The sequence below is a fragment of the Scyliorhinus canicula genome, chromosome 21 (assembly GCF_902713615.1).
Source record: "Scyliorhinus canicula chromosome 21, sScyCan1.1, whole genome shotgun sequence".
NCBI classification, from domain to species: domain Eukaryota; kingdom Metazoa; phylum Chordata; class Chondrichthyes; order Carcharhiniformes; family Scyliorhinidae; genus Scyliorhinus; species Scyliorhinus canicula.
The window spans coordinates 27559489-27581149 of NC_052166.1; the positions used below are offsets into that span (position 1 = coordinate 27559489).

The following is a 21661-nucleotide window of genomic DNA, read 5'->3' on the forward strand; positions in this document are numbered from 1 at the left end:
TAATCTATGAACTAAGAACTATTATTTTATTTACAACTTGCAAAAGTGTACTATTCACCCTATCTGTATTTTTTATTAAGCATATAATGTGTGTTTTTGTATTTATGTGTGTATGTGAATGGTAAGTGATGGACATAGTGTTTACCTGAATAAATTATTCAGTGAATACCTGAATAAATAATCCTCTTTAGTTAAACCCACAAAAACATGCGGCTGTTATTTAAGTTGACTACACACTGCAGGGGTTAAGAAACTCAAGTATTTTCCTCTCCAAAAACCACACTGATTACCGGGGTTAAAGAAGTTAAAGAGTTTTGTTCTCTTCCGACCTCTCCGTACATGCTAAAAAAAGACTGAATCAGGTGCAAAAAGGTTCCGATTAGATTGGTCAAACTGACATTGAAATGAGTCTTCAGAACATTCATCAAGACACAATTGCTTAATTGTTGCCTGTAGTTCGATTGACAGGGCATAGGTTCAAGCACTTTGGTCCTTCATCCACATTCAGCCAAGTAGGAGAAGTGTGATTTAACCTGTAGTGTCAGTGTAATGAAACTCATCCTTGGATGTGGTTAGGACTATTAGCCGAGATTTAAACAATTTCCATCATAGCTAGGCAAGTCGAATCCTGAGCCAAGACCTTGGATTATTCATTCATTTCCAAAGATTAATGCAGCCTCTACAATAGAAATTATCTATGTTGGCCTTCAAAGGCTTGATTTATCGGTAAATTATCATAAATTTATTCTTCCAGGCTCAAAGATAAGAGTGAGCCTCATACAGTGTACAAATATTTTATTGTTGTTATAAAATAAGTCACAATACATAAAGAGTTAAAATTCAAAGGTAATATTTATGGCATAGTAAAACAAGAGAGATACAACCTGTCAACTTTTATAAGATTTTGAAGTGACTAATCTTGAGTGGCCTTGTGATCGGAGTGTGTCCAATTTGGAGAAAGAATAATCGTGCATTAGATGCTTTATGCATGTCTTACATACATTAAATCACCCATTATATTTCGGGAAGTTGCGCATGCTTTTCTGACTGGATGTCAATTCATTTCAATATTTCCTCAAGTCAAGCAGTATCCTAATATTCTGAAATAGTTAGAGATAGACACCCAAGTATTTCAAGGTATGATCCGATAACCTAAAATAACCAGAGTAGACAAAATGTCTCCTGACATTGATGTGCAAGAGCACTCACAGAAGCTGCTGTCAAATGATGACTGGTGAGTTTAAAAGGCCTATTCGACTGAAAATTCTGCAAAATGTGCTTTCCTCACAACTACTTGTAATCAAATCCGCCAAGTCAATGATCCCAACCTGGGAGTAGGATTGTCAACCCTCCAGGATTGGGGGCCTTGGAATTTATGAGATTTGAAGAATAATAAACAATTTGGTGTTTTCCCCATTTTCATTGAAAAGCCTGATTATTAGTTTTAAAATACTGACAATGAGAAATGGGCCAATTCACTGCAAGTCAAGCATCAGTAAATTAATAAGGAAAGAGTGTTTTTGTTTTCCAGTTGACATATGGAAGGCATTCCTCTGAGAGGATGGACATGCACGGTAATCAGTGGTGAAAGCATAAGGGTGGGGCAGGTGTCAGGAACAGATGGTGTGGAAAAAGCCTTCATATTCAACCAGAGTCGGTAGAGATTCTTTGGCCCACAAACGAATAGCTTGAATTTAGAATTTCAAATTGTTCTGTTTTTTTAATGTAAAACGTTTCGATGTTTCAGGTGACAGAGACTCGGACTGGACCTTTGGGATGCAGCAGTTATGAGAACCTTGACTCCGTGAGTTCCGTTCTACTGCAGAGTCCTGAGAGCAGACTTCATTTGCAAGGTGAGTTCGAGGGGAGAAGGGAAGTGAGGTGGGGGGAGGGGGGGGCGAGGTGAATTTCAAATATGCTTCAGTGTTTATATGATGCATTTATGTGGCATGTCTGGCTTCTGACATTTGACAGCAGTGTTCAAAAAAGTGGCTACGTCCTGTGAGAGCTGTTGGAAGGCGAACAGCAGCCTGACATTTGCTGAGATTCAGCTGGTTATTGTTGTGTTATGCTTCTTCATGCAGCATAAGCTGCTTCCTTGATGTATATTCTGACAAAGGAACAATCAGACTTGGAGATAGGTTTAACACATTTATTGAACAGTTAACAATTCTCTTACTTGAGTTTGACTCTCCTGCTAATCTTACTATAGTAACTCAATCTAACTAACCAGTCTGCTCTAAGCCATACGGTGGGTGTGATGCTTCCGATCTGCCTCTGTCTCTCTGAGTGTCACCTATGGAAATCAGAAAGAGCATGTGTGCCCTGTCCTTTTATATGGGTAGCCCCTTTGTGGTAGTGTCACCTCTGGGTGTGTCTTGACTGCCCATTGGTCGTGTCCTATCTTACTGACCTATTGGTTGAATGTCTGCATGTCATGATGTCTCTGGTGCTCCCTCTAGTGTTTATTTAGTTCTAGTGCATCTACATTAACCCCTTGTGCATTTTCAGTAATGCATATCACCACAGTTATGGCAAAATTTATATTGGTTTCCATACCAAACTTTGTCTTCCATACCAAACATTTATCCCCATCCAATCCAAAGAGCTTTTCCCTTTGTGGCTTATTCAAGCTCCTCAAAATTTTCAATTTTACTCGTGAATTACCCCGCAACCTTCTGTGTTCTCATGAAAAGATCTCCAGATTTTCTGCTTTCAAGGTTTACATCAATAAGAATTGATTCGGCTCAAAACGCCTGAGATCACAAGCACCGACATTAAGATTAAGGTGTATTTATGGGCAGTGCATTTCACTGGAAGTGCAACCATCAACTTCCGTTGGGGATAAAGGATCACCAATCTGATCTAGAACCAGCTGATACGGAAAAGGCACAAACATAAATACGATGGGGTGAGGAGGAGTGAACTGACTCCCCTGCAGTCAGTTTCCTCGTTTGGTTGCAAGGAAGATTTTTTTTCTTCTTTCTTTTCTCCGAAAACGCCTTTCTCAATCAAAATGTAGTTCCTTTTTTAATAAGGAGCTAATCAATGCAGATCTTCTTGAGTTAAAGAAAGAACAAATGTATTTGTCACTAAACCGGAGAATAAAAATACTGAAAGGTGCAACGACACACACACACATGGTGACTTTGAACGCCACCATGGCAAATGGTGACATTTGAATTACATTTTTTAAAAATCTGTAGTTAAAAGTCGAATGATGAAACCATTGTCACTTGTTCTAAAAACCCATCTGGTTCACTAATGTCCTTGAGGGAGGAAATCTGCCGTCCTTACCTGGTCCGGCCTACACGTGTTTCCAGACCCACGGCAATGGGGCTGACTCTCAATCGCCCACTGAAGTGGCCTAGTAAGCCACTCAGTTCAATGATAATAAGAGATTGGCAATAAATGCTGGCCGAGCCAGAGACGCCCACACCCCATTGTGAATTTTTAAAATGCAAGTATTTATATCGGGGGAGATTGTCAGCCTCATTTAACATCAGCGAGAACGGCGAGGCGGTCGGAAAATCTGGATGGAAACTCGAAACATGATTTTCCCCGGAGAGATTACGATTCCCGATTTTCCCCGTCCCTCGCTGGTGACATCACTGCGTTCGCGCCCACAATGGACGAGAACCTGATTTTAATGGATCTCAATACATTTAAATGTCATTAGCCAGCCCCCCACCCTGCCCCCCCATGCATGGTCCCCCCTTCACTGAATATTCAAACCGCGGTGACATAACATCATGTCAGCCAGGTTTACAACAGGTTTTCAATGACAAGATTCAATTGAGGGAATACCTACCAGTCACAAGGTAAGTACAGCCCCTGGGGGGAGATAGGGTTTTACCCAGCACAGGTTGGCACTGGTAATGTTTCCAGTTATGTGGTAGTGGGGGGTGGGATGGGGTGGAAGAGCGGGCACTAAGGGGGAACTTGCAGGCATGGGGAGGGGGGAGCGGGAACACTGGCGATACTTCTGTTGGGGTAGGAGAGCCCCCCGACGATTGTTTGCTGGGGTCCAGGGGGTGTCGGGGTGGGGGGGGGGGGGGGGGGGGGGGGGGGCGGTGGGAAGACGGGAATCAGAGACCCCTGTTACTTGATGGGGGTGGGGTGTTGGGGGAGTTCAACTTCAGTGCTGATTGGGACACCCTTTTAAGATAGCATCGCAATCTCTGTGGAGCCAGTTCTATCACCCCACCAGAGTGATGGTATAAAACCACCCACTCATTATTTTATTCAGAGGTGCTCAAGGTCTGGAGAGAAACCTGGGGCGGGATTCTCCGACCTCCGGGGGTCGGAGAATCGCCCGGGGCCAGCGTCAAACCCGCCCCCGCCGTGTACTGAATTACCGCCACCCGAGAATCGGTGTGGGCGGGAATCGTGCCTCGCCGTTCGGCGGGCCCCCCGCGGCGATTTTCCGGCCCGCCATGGGCCGAAGTCCCAGCGCTGACAGGCCTCTCCCGCCGGCATGGTTTAAATCACCTACCTGACCAGCGGGATTGACGGCGCGGGCGGGCTCCGGGGTCCTGGGGTGGGTGCGGGGCGATCTGACCCCAGGGGGAGCCCCCACGGTGGCCTGGCCCGCGATTGGGGCCCACCGATCGGCGGGCGGGTCTGTTCTGTGGGGGCACTCTTTTTCTTCCGCCACCGCCATGGTGAAGCGGAAGAGACCCCCTCCCTTGCGCATGCGCCGGTATGACGTCCGCAGCCGCTGACACTCCGGCGCATGAGCAGACTTACGCTGGCCAGCGAAGTCCTTTCGGCCCCGGCTGGCGTGGCGCCAAAGGCCGTTCACGCCAGCCGGCATAGTCGGAACCACTCCGACAAGGGCCTAGCCCCTAAAAGTGCGGAGAATTCCGCACCTTTGGGGAGGCCCGATGCCGGAGTGGTTGACGCCGCTCCAATACGCCGGGACCCCCCCCCGCCCCGCCGGGTAGGGGAGAATCCCACCCCAGGTCTGTGCAACTGGAGAGCTGCACACTAGTAAGATTCCACCCAGAGTGGCTTAAATGTATGTAAAAATATCAAGGCATCTGGATTTAAAGGTCAGGAATTAAAGGTCTAGCGCTGATCATGAAACCATTATCAATTGGTGTAAAAACCCATTTGGTTCACAAATATCCTTTAGGGAAGAAAATCTACCACCCTTCACAGATCTGGCCTGCATGTGACTCCAGACCCACAGCAATATGGTTAACTACCCTCTCCATTCAAGGGCAATTAGGGAAGGGAAACAAGTGCTGGCCTTGCCACATCCCTTGAAATAACAAAGAAAAAAAAGATTGTTGAATATTGGGGTTGTTTGAAGTTAGCTAGTTTATTTTAAAATCAAGGAGTTTGACTTGAGTTTAATTGCACTTCACTGGAGACAATTTCCTTGATTTTAATTCTGTGATCCATTTCCCAGAAATCAATGGGTTTCTCCTGACGTTCTTTCCAATAGCCAGTCACTATCTCTGTGAATTGTTGTTAAGAGACAGGGGACGGGATGCTCCATTTTAGCGGCAGTGTTGACGCCGTCGTAAACGGCGGAGCTTTTTACGACGGCGTCATCTGGCCACTAGGAGCAGTGATCTCCCAACCCACAGAGGGCCAGCAGGGCACTGGAGCGCTTCACGCAGCTCCAGCTGCCGACACGGGCCCCAGCACGGCCGGCGCCGGTCCGCGCATGCACGCCACTGTCGGCGCAGGTCCACACATGCGCATGGGTTGCAGTCTCCACGCCAGCCCCCATGCAACATGGCAGAGACTTACAGGGTCCGGCGCAGAGGAACATAGGGCACCCAGAATTAGCCGGCCCGCCGATCGGTTGCCCCCGATTGCGGGTCTGGCCACCGTGGAGCCCTCACACCCCCTCCCCCAGAGTCAGATACCCCTCCCCCCACCAGGATGGTCCCCGCAGTCAGAACGCCGTGGTCCTGCCGGGTAGGACCATACGCGAACGACGGCGGTGGGACTCGGCGGGCACCCGGCCCTGCGAGGGCAGAGAATCGCCACGGAGGCCGCTCTTAACGGCCCCCGCCCGGCGCCACGTCAACTGTGCTGACGCCATTAGCGTCGATTCTCCGGTCGCCAGAGTATCGGCGGCCCAGCATCGGAGCGGCGTGATGGGATTCTCGCCCCCCCCCCCGCGATCCTCCGACCTGGCGCGAGCTCGGAAAATTCAGCCCAGGGTTTTGCTTCTTCAGTTCAAAGATGTGCAGGTTAGGTGGATTGGCCATGCTAAATTGCCCTTAGTGTCCAAAATTGCCCCTAGTGTTGGTTGAGTGGTATTACTGGGTTATGGGGATAGGGTGGTGTGGACTTGGGTAGGGTGCTTTTTCCAAGAGCCGGTGCAACTCAATGGGCTGAATGACCTCCTTCTGCACTGTAAATTCTATGATAAGTTGTTTTTCCAGATGACTTTAATGACTTTTCTCTGCGGTTTGCTTGGCAAAAAACAGTTTCTAAACTTTCTGCCTGTATATTCCAAGAAAGGAATTTAATTAATATAGGGTGGCACAGTGGTTAGCTCTGCTGCCTCACAGTGCCTGGAACCTGGGTTCAGTACAAGCCTTAGGTGACTGTCAGTGTGGTGTGCATGTTCCCCTCCCTGTGTCTCCATCTTTGGTCTTCCTTAAACAGTTCAATATGTTTCTGGTTAGCTGGTGAAGTTATAGGTAGGTCTCACCCAGTCACACTTTCCCATCATCGTGACAAAGGGCAACTGGTATCTTGTGAGGGGAGCAACTTGAGGTTGGCTCTCCGGCTAGTTTTCAGTGGAACCACATTGGCACACTTCGCTATTGGTGATATTCCCGAGCTAGTGGTGACCAGACTGATCGACTGCATGTTGGAGTTGATTTTGTAAGTCTATACCAGAAACAAGAAGCCTTGAATCTCCTGCTGCTTTTGTCAAGTCTATTATGATCTCCAAGTCAACCTTCTTGGTTCAGAACGTGGCAAACATGGCAAAGCATTTTATCGTGAAGATTCTTGGGGAATTGGACATGCCATCCTCCTTAAAACATTTCATTCATGATAGAAAAGAACAAAAAAAAATGTCTGGAAGTTTAATTCAAAGAATCCGATGAACTGGTCTATTTTTTGATGCATTAGTATCATGTGGCTACGTGTAATATCACACACCCACTCGCTACAGCTGTAGGACATATTCCTGTGTTATATTGTTAGAAAGAGAAACACCAGAATGAATATCGGCAAGTGATATAGTTAGTAGTGACAACAGTTTTTACCGTTTTTTGATATTACAGTCGAGCCATGGTTTTAAGAAGATTTTATTTTGTTAATGATCCAATGGCTATTCTTCTGTCAGACTCTGTAAGCTGTATTTTTCTGACTTTTCTTTCTGAGTTATTTTAATAGTACATTGCTAAAGATCAACAATGACCCTACTTACATTAGTTGAATACTTCAAATTTGTTTTTATATTTTGTTTTTTTATAAATTTAGAGTGCCCAATCATTTTCTTTTCCAATTAAGGGGTAATTTAGCGTGGCCAATCCACCTACCCTGCACATCTTTGGGTTATGATGTGGAGATGCCGGCGTTGGACTGGGGTGAGCACAGTAAGAAGTCTTACAACACCAGGTTAAAGTCCAACAGGTTTGTTTCAAACACGAGCTTTCGGAGCACGGCTCCGAAGAAGGAGCCGTGCTCCGAAAGCTCGTGTTTGAAACAAACCTGTTGGACTTTAACCTGGTGTTGTAAGACTTCTTACTGTGCTCACATCTTTGGGTTGTGAGGGCAAAACCCACACAAACACGGGGTGAATGTGCAAACTCCACATGGACAGCGACCCAGAGTCGGGATCGAACCTGAGATCTCGGCTCCGTGAGGCAGCAATGCTATCCACGGCACCACCGTTCTGCCCCCGTCAAATACTTAGAATTAATGTGGATTGACTCCATTTTACACTTCCTAAATCTCCCCAAACAGCACATATAACTGCCTCCCCAGCCTTGATAGCCCATACACACACACACAAACACACGTGCGCACACACACAATCATGCGCACACGCACAGCACGCATGTGATTAATACAATGGCAAGGCTTTCAATTGAAAAGAAAGAAATGCGTGAGTTTACATAGCTCCATCCAGGACCACAGGATGTCCCAAAAATGCCTTGAAGTTGGGGTCTGGCAGGAATGTGGAGTTGAGGTTACAATTAGATCAGCCATGATCTTATTGAATGGTGGAGCAGGCCCGAGGGGCCGTGGCCTATTCCTGCTCCTAATTCATATGTACATATGCATGAAGTAATTTTAGACGTGTCGGCACTATTGTAATTGGTTAAACAACTTTAGAAAAACATTGAACCTGATTTTTTCAGAGTTGAGCTGATGCCGGAGACTTTAAAATGGTGGAGGGATCCCAATGCAGAATGCCTCCACTATTTTTGACAGATACCATTTTTGCCTGCAGGAGAAAGGGAAGTAGACATGATTCACTCAGACAGGAAACCAGATCTCAGCAGCACATTTGAAATTAGTGCTGCGGTCAAACAGATCCCTTTTTCCCTGTTCCAAAAGTCTTAATTCACAGACTGGGAGTTATTCATTGATGGTGTAAATTGAAATGCTTGTGAAAGGTGGATAGTTTGTTTAAGCATCATGTTTTTTGAAACCCCGGCGCTTTGAATTTGAGAGTAAAACAGGCTGAAGCTGTCAGTGAGTATTAAAAATGAAATATCTGTGAGATTGTTTTGTTTGACAGGCCACCTTGTTTAGGTTATAGAAAACTTAAACGCCTGCTCCATAGTTTCAATAGAGCGCTAAGCTGAATTTCAAATTCTCTATAAGCATTATCTCCGAAAGGGGATGAATTTACATTTAGAAAATTTAAAGAGGCAATTAAAGGATTAGCTGTCTGATGAGGGGACTTAATATCAGCTAGTTTGTTTTTATAGCAGCTTGTACACTTGGGTGGTGGATGGGGGCATGAGTTGGCATGAAGGGGCCATGTAGGTGTGAGGGGACATGGGTGGTGGGTGAGAGCATGTTGTCATGGAGAGGCCACGGGGGTGTGGGAGGGGTGGATGTGGAGCGAGGGGATATGACAGATGGGGTTAAGAAGTCCTAATAACTTCAACAACAACTGGGACAAAATCCCAGAGAACCGAAGCAGGCCTTCTATCCAGCCCGACTTGGCACAAAGCCATCTCCAACCATCTTCCCAGATCAGTGGGCCAAAGTCAATCATGTCTCCGCTTCCCAAGAGAAAAGATTGGATCTAACAGAGCCACTATTAACCAAAATGGAGGGCTACCAAGCCGGGAGACTTTGCGACACAATCTGTACATCAATGTGGTGAAAATCTGGGCCCATATAGTTTCTCATGTGAAAGCAGAACTGACAGATAGCCTTGAAAATGTTTCATGTTCAGAAACGAAACACATCAATGACAACATTAACTCAAAATAACAAACTCCTCTAACTGAAAGGAGAGCATCAATCACTGATCAGCCGGAATAATTTGGGTGAGCCAAGTTTTCTCAGGAGCCAGTAACAAATGCAGTGAGATTGGAAGAATTGTGATTGGTGAACTTCAGGGTCCGGGCTTTGCTCTCTCCACAATTTTCGAAAGGTAACTGAAAGGCAACAGACTGCATCATCATTTTGAATCCAGTTCAGTATATAATTACCCTCCTTAAGGAATTTGAAATTATAAAACAGCCAAAAGAATCCAGCCAGGTTTGTTTCTGAATTAGAATGGTGCATGAGAATGGAGAAAGGGTAAAAATTCTACAGTCCATCATCGATGCTGATCCAAAAATAGATGGTAGTTATTATTCTTTGAACTCTTTTCAGTTTCACTTCTATTCTGGTAATTGTGCTGTGACTGCAGAATTGATGAAAGGTTATTTAAAAGGTCACCATCTAATTTGTTAATGTTGGGGCACTGGCAAAAGAGGACTTAATAACACAGTGCCTGTGTTCAATTAGTTAAGAGGCTCGTCTGCTTGTGATGGATATTTCAATTAAAATGATGAAACGAGGTTTCGCCGCTTCCTGCATTGACTGTGCTAAAACCATGGGCACACTGCTTCAGCAAACTATGAGGAAGACCAGGTGCTTACAAGCCAGGTAAAAAAAAAAATAGGCAAAATACTGCGGAAGCTGGAATCTGATACAAGAATGGAGAACCCTGGAAAACCTCAGCAGCACAGTAGCACAGTGGGTAGCACTGTTTCTTCATAGCTCCAGGGTCCCAGATTCGATACCCGGCTTGGGTCACTGTCTGTGTGGAGTCTGCACGTTCTTCCCGTGTCTGCGTGGGTTTCCTCCGGGTGCTCCGGTTACCTCCCACAAGTCCCGAAACACGTGCTGTTAGGTAATTTGGACATTCTGAATTCTCCCTCTGTGTTCCCGAGCAGGTGCCAGAATGTGGCGACTAGGGGGTTTTCACTGTAACCTCTTTGCAATGTTGATGTAAGCCTACTTGTGACAATAAAGATGATTAATTAAGGTCTGGCAACATCTATCAAGAGAGAAACAGAGTTAAAATTAACACTGAATCTGTATTTTCTGCTGACACGTCACCAAATAATATTTTCTTCCTCTGGCATGTGAACAAGGCCAGGAAGTTGTATCTCTTTCCATTGGCTACTTATGACAGGCAGCTGATCACTCACGCACACACACACACACACACACACTTACACACACACATACACACAAAAACAAATCTACACATACTTAATGCACATAATGTATGCCTTGAATGGTCATAGAATGTGAACAGATCTGTAGAAAAGTGACAAAAGAGTATGTTGTTATCAGATATTATGCTTCAAAAGATGAAAGTAATGAGCTGGACGGTACATGTCAAATTCAGGTTCACCATCAAGGCAGGCCCTCATGAACACCTGTGTCTTGTGTTGTGAAAATCTTGCTGAATTACGGAGTCCCAGAATGGCTTGAACTTGCAGTTTGGATGCACTCGCAGCAAGTATTTCCAGCCTGCCTGACTCCAGATCACGGTTAGTGAGCTTTAGGGACAGCAGGAGACACCAGTTGGTCACACACGGGAGGTGGAAGGGGCATCTGGGACACAAGTGATGGAGGTTTGCAAGGTTCAGTTGGAAGAAGGTTCGTATCCTCTTCCGGCATTGTTTTGGCAATTACGCTTTCAAGCTAATATTGAACCAGCATTGCTGAATCAGCAACATGGCATCAGCAAAATGAGCTGAGCGCAGGCAATCAGTTCATGGACTTCCGGTGGTAGCATGTAGGAGAAGGCCATGCAAAAGGTAGCTCTCACCAGGGTTGTTGATTCTTACTCCTACTTGCCCGGTTCCCGGGGATTTTGGTGATCAAACTCGACCCATCTAATTGTACTGGGCATCTGTCAACGAAAGTGTGTTGAAAGTTAACAAAAAAGGTTGGTAGCAAGAAGGCTATGGGTGGCAATCCCTCGACGGAGCCAGAAAGTTCACAAGGCCCCTTGGGAGGGAGATGGCAGAGAAGGCCTCGGTGTGTGGATGCTCCTACTACATTGGAAATGCTGATCAGCAAGGAAAGGTGATGATGGAAACCTTCAAAAAGTCAATCGAGGAGGCACTTGGCCTGATTCGGGAGAAGCTGGGAAAATCCTTGGCGAATGTGAAGGAACATTGAGAGGTAATGAAGGGTGTAGAGGCGGCCTTTATTTTCACAGTAACTTCATTGCAGTGTTAATGTAAGCCTACTTGTGACAATAATAAAGATTATAAAAAATTGTCTCATTGGAAACTCCCAGTGGAGGAGAAGAACAAGAACCTGGGCAAAGGTACATGACCTGGAGAGCAGGAAGCTGTTGGCTTAAATACCAGACTTGGACATGCATCATCTGATTTAGGGAGGATTGAAATTGCGTATTAGACCCAAGAGTTGACCGTTCTAAACCCAAGTCGTTGGCCCCTTTGGGGGTGGTGAAGGCATGATTGACGTGTATGGAGGAGGCAGGTGGGGCAGATTCATGGTGGTTCATACACCTCAGGAATAAATAACTCTCATTCTTTTTCCCAGTGCATAAGGTATATTCTCGGGCAGGCATTGTCAAACACGGGGTGTCGGGAGGGTCGCAGATCCCGATCGCGCAAATCTCCGTGCAACAGCCGCAGCAGCCGGCTGTTAAGAACCCCGGCTGCAAGTGGCCTTCAAAATGGCCACGAACATGTAAAAGAAATGCAGTCACACTGCGCATGCGTGCCAGATCATTGGCGCGCATGCAAAACTATGTTTTTTTAAACGGTCGCAGCTTTTTGTTTTACAAGTTGAGGGGGTTTTTAATCATTTTATTCTTATATTTTTTCATTTATTTTATTTTTATTTATTTTATAAGTTCGGGGGGGGTTTATTTGCGAAAATTGTACAGCAAAGATAATTCAAAACTTTAGACAGTTGGCGACTCCATACTTTCCAACACCAGAAGGCTTCACCTTCATCCAACAGGTTCTATTGGAGGTGCGTGTACGAGGGCCAAAGGGACCCAAAACCATGGGCGGGATTCTCCGTGAACCGACGGGGCGGGCAACTCCGGCGTGAAGGAGTGGTGTGAACCACTCCAGCGTCGGGCCGTCCAGAAGGGACTAGGCCGGCGCCTAGTGGTTTGCACCACGCAGGCCGGCGTGGGACGGGCTTGGTGCCATGCCAATCAGTGTTGAACGGCCTTTGCCGGCCGGCGCGATTTGGCACATGCGCGGAAGCACAGCATGTGCTGGCGTCATCCCAGCGCATGCGCAGAGGGGGTTCATCTCTGCGTCGGCCATCGCAGACTGTTACAGCAGCCGACGCCACCGTGAGGGCAGCTCCCGGGGGCCAGATCCCCCCGTGCCCCACCGAGGACCCTGGAGGCTGCTCGCGGAGCCAGGTCCCGCTGGTAAGTACCTGTTGTAATTAAGGCTACGGGACCGGCCTAAAATGGGCTCCTGGCAAGCAGGAAGAGCTGCAGACATAGTTTGGTCTATTGTCATCGGATAAGGAGGTTCGCCAGCTGCGGCGCTCAAGGGGGCGTTATTTGCAAATATGGGGGAAAAAACAGCCATCTTTTAGCTCACCAGCTAAGGTGGCAGGTGGCCGGTGGCCACTCGGGAGATTATTTAGCTCAAGGACTCCAGTGATGGGCTTGTGTCCACCCTGGAGAAAGTTAACAAATCATTTAAAACTTTCTGTGTGAAATGCTACTGGTTGGAACCGCCTAAGAGGGGTGGAGGAGGGGCTGCGGGGGCGGTGGGGTCAGATATGTTGGAGTTCTTAGACTGCTTAAATTTCCCCATGGTGGACGAGAGAAGGCGCAGAGAGTTGGAGGCACTGTTAGTTGCGGAGGAGGTCCTGGCAGTGTAAGGGCAGCTGCAAACAGGTAAGACCCCTGGGCCGGATGTGTTCCCAGTGGGATTTTACAAAAGGTCCAAAGATGTGCAGGTTAGGTGGATTGGCCATGCTAAATTGCCCGTAGTGTCCTAAAAAGTAAGGTTAAGGGGGGGGGTTGTTGGGTTACGGGTAGAGGGTGGATACGTGGGTTTGAGTAGGGTGATCATTGCTCGGCACAACATCGAGGGCCGAAGGGCCTGTTCTGTGCTGTACTGTTCTATGTTCTATGTTTGCTGGGCACTTGGTTCCGTTACTAGTAGAGATGTTTAATGACTCTTTGGCACAGGGCTCCCTTCACGCAATGCCCGGGCAGACATCGATTTCCCTTCTCCTGGAATAGGATAAGGATCCTGTGGCGTGTGGGTCATACCCACACGCCATACCGTCTTACATCGTTGCTGAATGTGAATGCTAGGTTGTTGGCTAAGGTGTTGACACTGAGTTTGGAGCCCTGTCTTCTGAGCTGATAGGCGAAGATCAGACACGATTTGTTAAGGGTCTGCAGCTGTCCTCTAATGTGCGGCAATTGTTAAATGTAATTCTTAGCCCCCACCCCTCCCTGCTGGGCCAGTCTCAGAGGCGATCATATCCTGAGATGCCGAAAAGTCATTCAACAGAGTAGAATGGAGGTACCTCTGTGGTTTTAGAGAGGTTCAAGTTGAGACCAATGTTCATGGTGTGGGTGCATTTGCTATATAAAGCTCCCTTGGCTAGTGTTCGCACCACCATTGTACTTTCAGTTAAACAAGAGATTGAGAAAAGGGTGTCCGATGTATGTCCCCTCCCCCCCCGCCCCCCCCACTTCCTGTTCGCATTGGCAATCGAGCCTTCGACCATCGCTTTGGGGGCTACAGATAAGTGGAAGGGGATTAAGGGGGGTCGGGCACAGGTTGGCCCTGTATGCTGACAATATTTTGTTTTACGTTTTGGACCCGATGATATAATAGAGCGACTGAATAGCTTAGGCTCTTTATATAAATTTAATCTTGAAAATAGTGAGTATTTTCCGGTTAAATCCCCCCCCCCCCCCCCCCAACCTCGGGGAGGGGAGCCAACCTGGGGTGCCTCCTTTTTGCCTTGCCAGATCTAGCATCAGGTATTTGGGGGTCCGGGTGACTCAGGTTTGGGTCCAGCTCCGTAAACTGAATTATATAAGGCTGGGGAGTAAGGTCAAGACTGATCTGAGAGGGCAGCATGTGACACAATGGATAGCACTGGGCTGCAGCGCTGAGGACCCGTGTTCGAATCCCAGCCCTGGGTCACTGTCCGTGTGGCGTTTGTACGTTCTCCTCATGTCTGCGTGGGTTTCACCCCCACAACCCAAAGGTGTGCAGGTTAGGTGGATTGGCCATATCTTTTTATTAAAACAGTAAAAAATATATACAAGGTCAAACTGTAAAAACGCTAATTTTGTGTTGGAGAAACAGGGTACCCTCTGCTCAGTACCAATGTTCGGGGAGTGGGGGTGGAAACTCTGATTATTAAAACAGTTCACAACGCATTTCTACAAAAAACAAATGGTACAAGCACTAAACTTTGCGCTGGGAGGTGGTTGATTGGCCAAGCTAAATTGCCCCTTAATTGGGAAAAAAAAATTGGCTACTCTAAATTTATTTAAAAAACGTTTTTTTTTAAAAAAAGGAACGACCTGCAAATATGGGATAATTTTCCCCTGTCCTTGGCAGTAGTCCAATCAATTAAGATGAACATTCTTCCACAGATTTTGTTTCTTTTCTAGATTCAGTTGCAGTGGAAGGAGTAAAGGCTGGGTGGGAGGAGGAGTTGGGGCCCATAATGCATGATGAGGTGTGAGGCCCTTTGCAGGGTGAGCTTCACGTCTTCATGTGTGAGACTGCGTTTGATCCAGCTTAAAGTAGTGACTAAGGCACACCTGACCAAGTCCAGAATGAGTTGTTTCTTCTCAGAGGTGAATGGTAGGTGCGAGAACTGTTCCGGGGAGTCTGGCCAACCATGTGTCCATGTTCTGGTCTTGTCCCAAGCTTGTGAGATTTTGGGTCTCCTTCTATGGCACCATGTCGGCTATTTTGAATACTGAACTGGAGCCCTGTCCACTAATTACCATATTCAGGGCTGCAGATGGGCATGGAGATGAATATTCTTGTCTTCACCTCGTTGGTTGCCCGGAGGTGGGTTCCGCTGGGTGGAGCTCTACGTCTCTGTCCAGTGCCTCAGCATGGTTGGGAAACTTGATGACGTTTTTGTACCTCGAGAAGGTCAAGTACACCATGAGGGGTTCGGTCGAGGAATTCTATTGGAGGTGGCAGCCTTTTACAGTAATTTTAAGGAATTGATCACTGTCAGTTGTTGGAGGAGGGGGGAGGGGTGAAGGGAGTTGTGTTAATGTTACTTTTAATGTCTTTTTAATGTAAATTGTATTTAGTTTGTATAGGTTTGTTCATTTTGTAATTCATAAAATGAAAAACTCTGATAAAATTTTTCCAAAAAAATCAGTTCAATCAACGTCAACAAAGATCCCAAATTGTTTGCTGCCTTCCAACTGCCAGAACAAACACATAGCAGGGTTGGTGCACAAATTCTTGGAGAGACAGGTGATCAGCCAGAATGTATGGTTTGTTTTGATGACTTTGCGAAGCAAATTATTCAGGTCATGTTGAACAAAAGGTTGCAAGAGTTAAATGATAGACTTCAGGTTAGAAATCTCAGGATTATCATGAGTGACTCATGTAAACCAATACAAGAACAGGAAGTTCAGAAATGAATAATGCTCAGTTGGAGATATAGGGGTGAATTTTAAAACCACTGCGCCGTCCTCGCCCCGCACCCCATCCCTCGCGGAGGAAGGATGGGGGTAGCATGAGATTGCAGCGGCCCCTCTCCCGCCACTTGTCCACCCATGCGCATGGACATTTTACCTTTGATATGGGAGCTGTCAGGCAATCCACCCACCCGCCTGTGGGCTAATTGAGACCCTTAAATGACCAATTAATAGTCATTTCAGAGCTCCTTCTGGCCACTGTTGGCATTCTACCCACAGCAGAGGAGGCTGGTCCCATGTCCATGCTACCTGGCATCATGGCTAAGTTAGTGGCATTTGCCTGCTGGTAAAGTGTTCAGTGCCAATCCCACCCCTACCTTGTTATCCCACCACGCCTAGTTCTGTTGATCCTAACTCTTCAACACCCTCGCCATGATCGACCAACCTGGCCCTGGCAAGGCACATGACGATTTTGAAAATGAAGATCCATAGTGTCTTCCCTTTGGATTATTATGTGATCCCAAATTAATGGCCGAAAGGCTCTAAATTGGTTGGGGTGGGTGCTGGGCAGGACAGGCAAGTAAAGACAGGCTCATCATTGACCTTTACATTGGGGTCAGGGATTCCAAATCCATCTTCACCATCTCCCCCCTCCCCCCCCCCCCCCCCCCAAACAACCACTGTCTCCCACCCCCACCCTGTGCAAAATCCAACCCACTGTTTATCATTGAAAGGTTCAGATTCCTTTGACGTTTATGGTTATTTCTGAAGTTTATTTTTCCTTCAGACCCTGTTTCTCAGTCGGTGCTGTTAGTCCAGCATAGAAAGAGGTTCAACTTGATTTATCCCCGGATAATGAAGCAGTGCAACCTAACGCTGGAATCCACATGCTCGTCCACACACACACAGCCTTGTACTCCCATTACCCCCAATCCTTGAGCTCCACTGTCTCGTGATCTCAAAGTAAATTAATGTAAGACCCTTTTCTTTCATTTCAGATCCCTCTTTCCAATCTTGATGACATGCACTCTGAATTCCTCCAATCAATCTTCGCTTGTCTTCTGCTCCATTAATGGCAGACCTTTTAAGCCATTCCAGCCCTTTGCCCTGCTGTGCTCCCAATACCTCCTCCCTACATTCCGAAGCCTCCTAAAAAGTCTCCTTTTTAATCTGTGCTTTCAATGCAGCTCTCTTTGACTTCCTTTAATTTAGGCACCTGCCTCTTTACTTCAATCTGTAAGCACACTGATATTTTTCAGTACATGGGGATTGTCATTGTTATCACCTGAAACATTGTCCTTTATTGAAGCTGCCTGCCCTCATTTTTCACTATCTCCATCACTAATCTTCCTTTGTGCCAGGTATGACTCCAACCAGCAGAGAGTTTTGCTCTGATTCCCATTGACTCCAGTTTACTTAGGTCACCTTGATGCCATATTCGGTCAAATGCTGCCTTGATGTCAAGGGCAGTCACACTCACCTCACCTCTGGCATTCAGCTCTTTTGTCCATGTTTGAACCATGTTTGAACCAAGGCTGTAATGAGGTCAGGAGCTGAGTGACCCTGGAGGAACACAAACTGAGCGTCAGTGAGCAGGTCATTGCTGAGTAAGTGCCGCTTGATAACACTGTTGATCACTCCTTCAATCACTTTGCTGATGATGGAGAATAGAGTAATGGTGGGGTAAATGGCTGGGTTGAATTTTCCCTGTTTCTTGTGTACTGGACACAATGCTTATCCAATGTGCAGCTTGACATTGTGAATTTCAATGGGGCCATACAGCTACAAGCTCAATGCCCTGGCGACCTCCTCTATTCCCCTTCCTCACCACTGTATCACACTGAATCAGACTGCTGGTAATTTTGGAATCTGTTTGACCTGGATTGGAGTTTCTGACCCTAAATCTTTACCATCACAAACATTTTCAACTTCTATTGTCACAAGGTCCACATTTGCCTCTGTCTCCACCCCAACCCTTGTGAGAATGAAACCCTCACCCTGCCTAAGTGACTTCTGAACTTCAATTTTTCAATATTATCCCCGGCTGATCTCCCTTCCTTCACTTTCCACAAACTTCAGCTCATCCAAAACCTTGCCTTCTGAATCCTATCCCAAACCAAGTCCGAGTTAACCTTACTGACTGAAATTTGCTCCCCAGTCCCCCAATGCCATCAATTTGAAGTTCAACTTTATGGTTATCGTAGAATCCCTACAGTGCAGAAGGAGGTAATTCAGCCCATTGAGTCTACACCGACCCTCTAAAAGTGCACCTTACCTAGACCCAATCTCCCATCCTATCCCCCTAACCCCACCGAGGGATACTTTATCCTGGCAAATCAATCTAACCTGCACATCTTTAGACTGTGGAAGGAAATCGGAGCACCAAGAGGAAACCCATTCAGACACAGGAAAAAGTGCAAACTCCACACAGTCACCCAAGGCCAGAATCGAACCTAGGTCTCTGGCTCTGTGAGACGGCAGTGCTTATGTCTTTTAAAAAATATATTATTATTAAGGCATTTATATAACCAATAAATACAAGCAAAAACAAGAGCAAGAACAAAAACAAACATCAGATTAAATAATTAACTTGCTGACACACCCCAACACCCCTGCCATTCTCCTCCTCCCTGCCTGCCTTCGCCATTTTAACTCCTTTATCTACCCCCCACTCCCCTCCCCGCCGATGCCTCAATTCTCCTTGAAGAAGTTGATGAAGGGCTTCCATCTCCAGGAAAACCCTTCAACTGACCCTCTTAAGACGAATTTGACTTTCTCCAACCGTAGGAACTCCACCAGGTTGCTCACCCACTCCCCCTGTTTCGATGGCTCCGGGTCACTCCACTCCAAAATCCGTCTCCGGCCTACCAGGGAGGCAAAGGCCAAGACATTGGCCTCCCTCGCCCCCTGGACTCCCAGGTCTTCCGACACTCCAAATATCACTAGTTCTGGACTCGTGGCTACCTTCCCCCTCAATGGTTCGACATTAGCTCCACGAACCCCTGCGAGAACCTCTTGAGTTTCAACATGCCCAAAACATGTGAACATGGTTTGCGGGCCTCCCCACCCACCGCCCACACCTGTCCTCTACCCCCTCAAAAAACCTGTTCATCCTGCCGTCGTCATGTGCATCCCATGAACTACCTTAAACTGGATAAGGCTGAGCTTCGCACATGACGAGGATGCATTCACCCTCCTCAGGGCCTCGTCCCACAACCTGGCCTCCATTCACCCCCCCCCCCTCCCCCCCCCCCCCCCCCCCCCCCTACCACCCCCTCCCAAGTTCCTCCTCCCATTTCCGTTTGACTTCCCCTATCGGGGCTCCCTCCCAGTCCATTAGCTCCTTATAGATCTCGGATACCCTACTCTCACCCAGTCCTTCCCTCGATAGCATCTTATCCTGCAATTCCGTGGGCGGCAAACCGAGAAAGGACGGCACGTGCTTCCTCACAAACTCTCGAACCTGGCACCTGAACCCTTTCCTGCAGGGCAGCTCATATTCCTCCTCCTCCAGCAAAGCTGCTCCCCATAAGCAGGTCTGCAAACCGCTTGATACCTGCCTGTCGCCACCCCCTTGCATCCCCCCCCCCGTCCCCCTTGTGGTTGTCACAAATCGGTGCCCAAACCGAGGCACCTTCCAACCTCAGATGCTGCCGCTACTGCCCCCATACCCACAGGGCCGCCAGCACCACTGGGCTCGTTGAGTACTTGGCTGGCGAGAACGGCATATGCACCATCAACAATGTCCGTAAAATTGTACCCCTGCAATAGGACACCTCCATCCGCCCCCACCCGATCCCTCCCCCTACTTCCTCACCATAGTGATATTTGCTGCTCAGTAATAATTCATTATATTTGGCAATGCTAACCCGGCCCCCACCTTGGCCCCTTTCCAACAGCATCTTAACCTGTGGGGTTTTCCCTGCCCACACAAAACCCGAGATCAAAGTATTGACTTTCTTAAAGAATGATTTGGGGACGAAGATCAGGAGATTGTGAAAGGCAAATAATAATAATAATCACTTGTCACAAGTAGACTTCAATGAAGTTACTGTGAAAAGCCCTTAGTCGCCACATTCCGCCGCCTGTTTGGGGAGGTCGGTATGGGAATTGAACCCACTCTGCTGCCTTGTTCTGCATTACAAGCCACCTGTTTAGCCCACAGTGCTAAACCAGCCTCAAAGAGCCTTGGCAGCATCGTCATTTCCACTGTCTGCACCTGCCCCATCAGCGACAGTGGTAGCACATCCCACCTCTTAAAATCTCCCTTCATCTGTTCCACCACACAACCAAATGTAACTTATGCAGCTCCTCCCATTCCTGTGCCACCTGGATGCCCAAGATTCTGAAGCTCATCCCCACCATCTTGAACAGCAGCTCTCCCAACCTCCTCTCCTGCCCACTGGCATCGATTGGGAACACCTTACTCTTTTCCATGTTTAGCTTATATCCGGAAAACAGGCCAAACTCCTCCAAAATACTCATAATTCCCCCAATACCTCCCAGTGGGTCCAAAAACAGTGCTCATCTCATTCTCTTTCTTGTCCCCCTGCCTTCCTACACCACTCCAATTTTCAACCATGCCTTCAGCTCCCTCAGTACCTCAACGTTAGGATTCCCTCTTTAAACTCCAAAACCTCTCCACATCCCTCTCTTTCTTTTATAATGTCCTTAAAAATCCACCTCTCTGACCGGCCTCATAACATTTCCTGCTTTGGCACATAACTGTTTTTCCTGCTTCTCGATGAAGCACCTTGAAGGATTATTCTATGTTAAAGGCACTGAATAATGGAAATCTCATTTTTCTTCTTGTTACCAATTATGACATTGCATAATCTTTCTGTTTCCAGAGGTTGTTACTTTACAATTCGCAATCGTTAAATGTAATTCAGTGGCTGCATCTATGCCCTGAATTTCTTCATTCATCACCCCCAGAGCAGTGAACCTAAATCAATACTCCGTTACAAGAGTAGAACTGATTTGAAAGCTGGTACCTTAAGGTTCCCATAGAATTCCTACAGTACAGGAAGAGGCCATTTGGCCCATTGAGTCTGCACCAACCGTCCAAAAGAGCACCCGGCCCAGGCCCACTCCCCAATTCTATCCCTGTAACCCCCACCTAACCTGCACATCCTTAGACTCATTACCGTTGGTAATTAAAGGGCATAATTCCCCTATTGAAGTTATTGGAAATTACTTTCATTTTGGTTCACAAATAGGGAACATTGAGTCAGTTACACGGCCAAGCCAAACAAAAAATTAGGTTCGGATTTTGTTCTAATGAAATGAAAAATGAAATGAAAATCAGCAAATCCTTTGAGCTTCTTGGCATTCAACCATAGATTACTTGTGGGCTTTTGCACTGAAAGATCTAGTCAGCCAGCAGTTGAAAGAAAAGTGACTCCATCTACAGGTAATCTGGGACCTTTGGTATAATACAATATGAAAGTGCAACATGTGAAGCAACACTTTTTAAGCATGGCCCCATTTTAACACTTAAAAATGAAAGTAGGGCAGCAGGGTGGCATAGTGGTTAGCACTGCTGCCTCACGGCGCCAA

At 46.9% G+C, this 21661-nt stretch overlaps 1 protein-coding gene across 5 annotated transcripts in view; it reads left to right on the top strand.

Annotated features, from left to right (window-relative positions):
• brinp1 (bone morphogenetic protein/retinoic acid inducible neural-specific 1) overlaps positions 1-21661 on the top strand; it is a 405294-nt gene that overhangs the window by 331200 nt on the left and 52433 nt on the right. For all 5 annotated transcript variants that reach the window (XM_038782650.1, XM_038782649.1, XM_038782646.1 and 2 more), the window contains one exon: positions 1748-1853. In XM_038782650.1, the coding sequence (XP_038638578.1) occupies positions 1748-1853 (106 nt within the window). The remainder of the gene's footprint in view (positions 1-1747; positions 1854-21661) is intronic.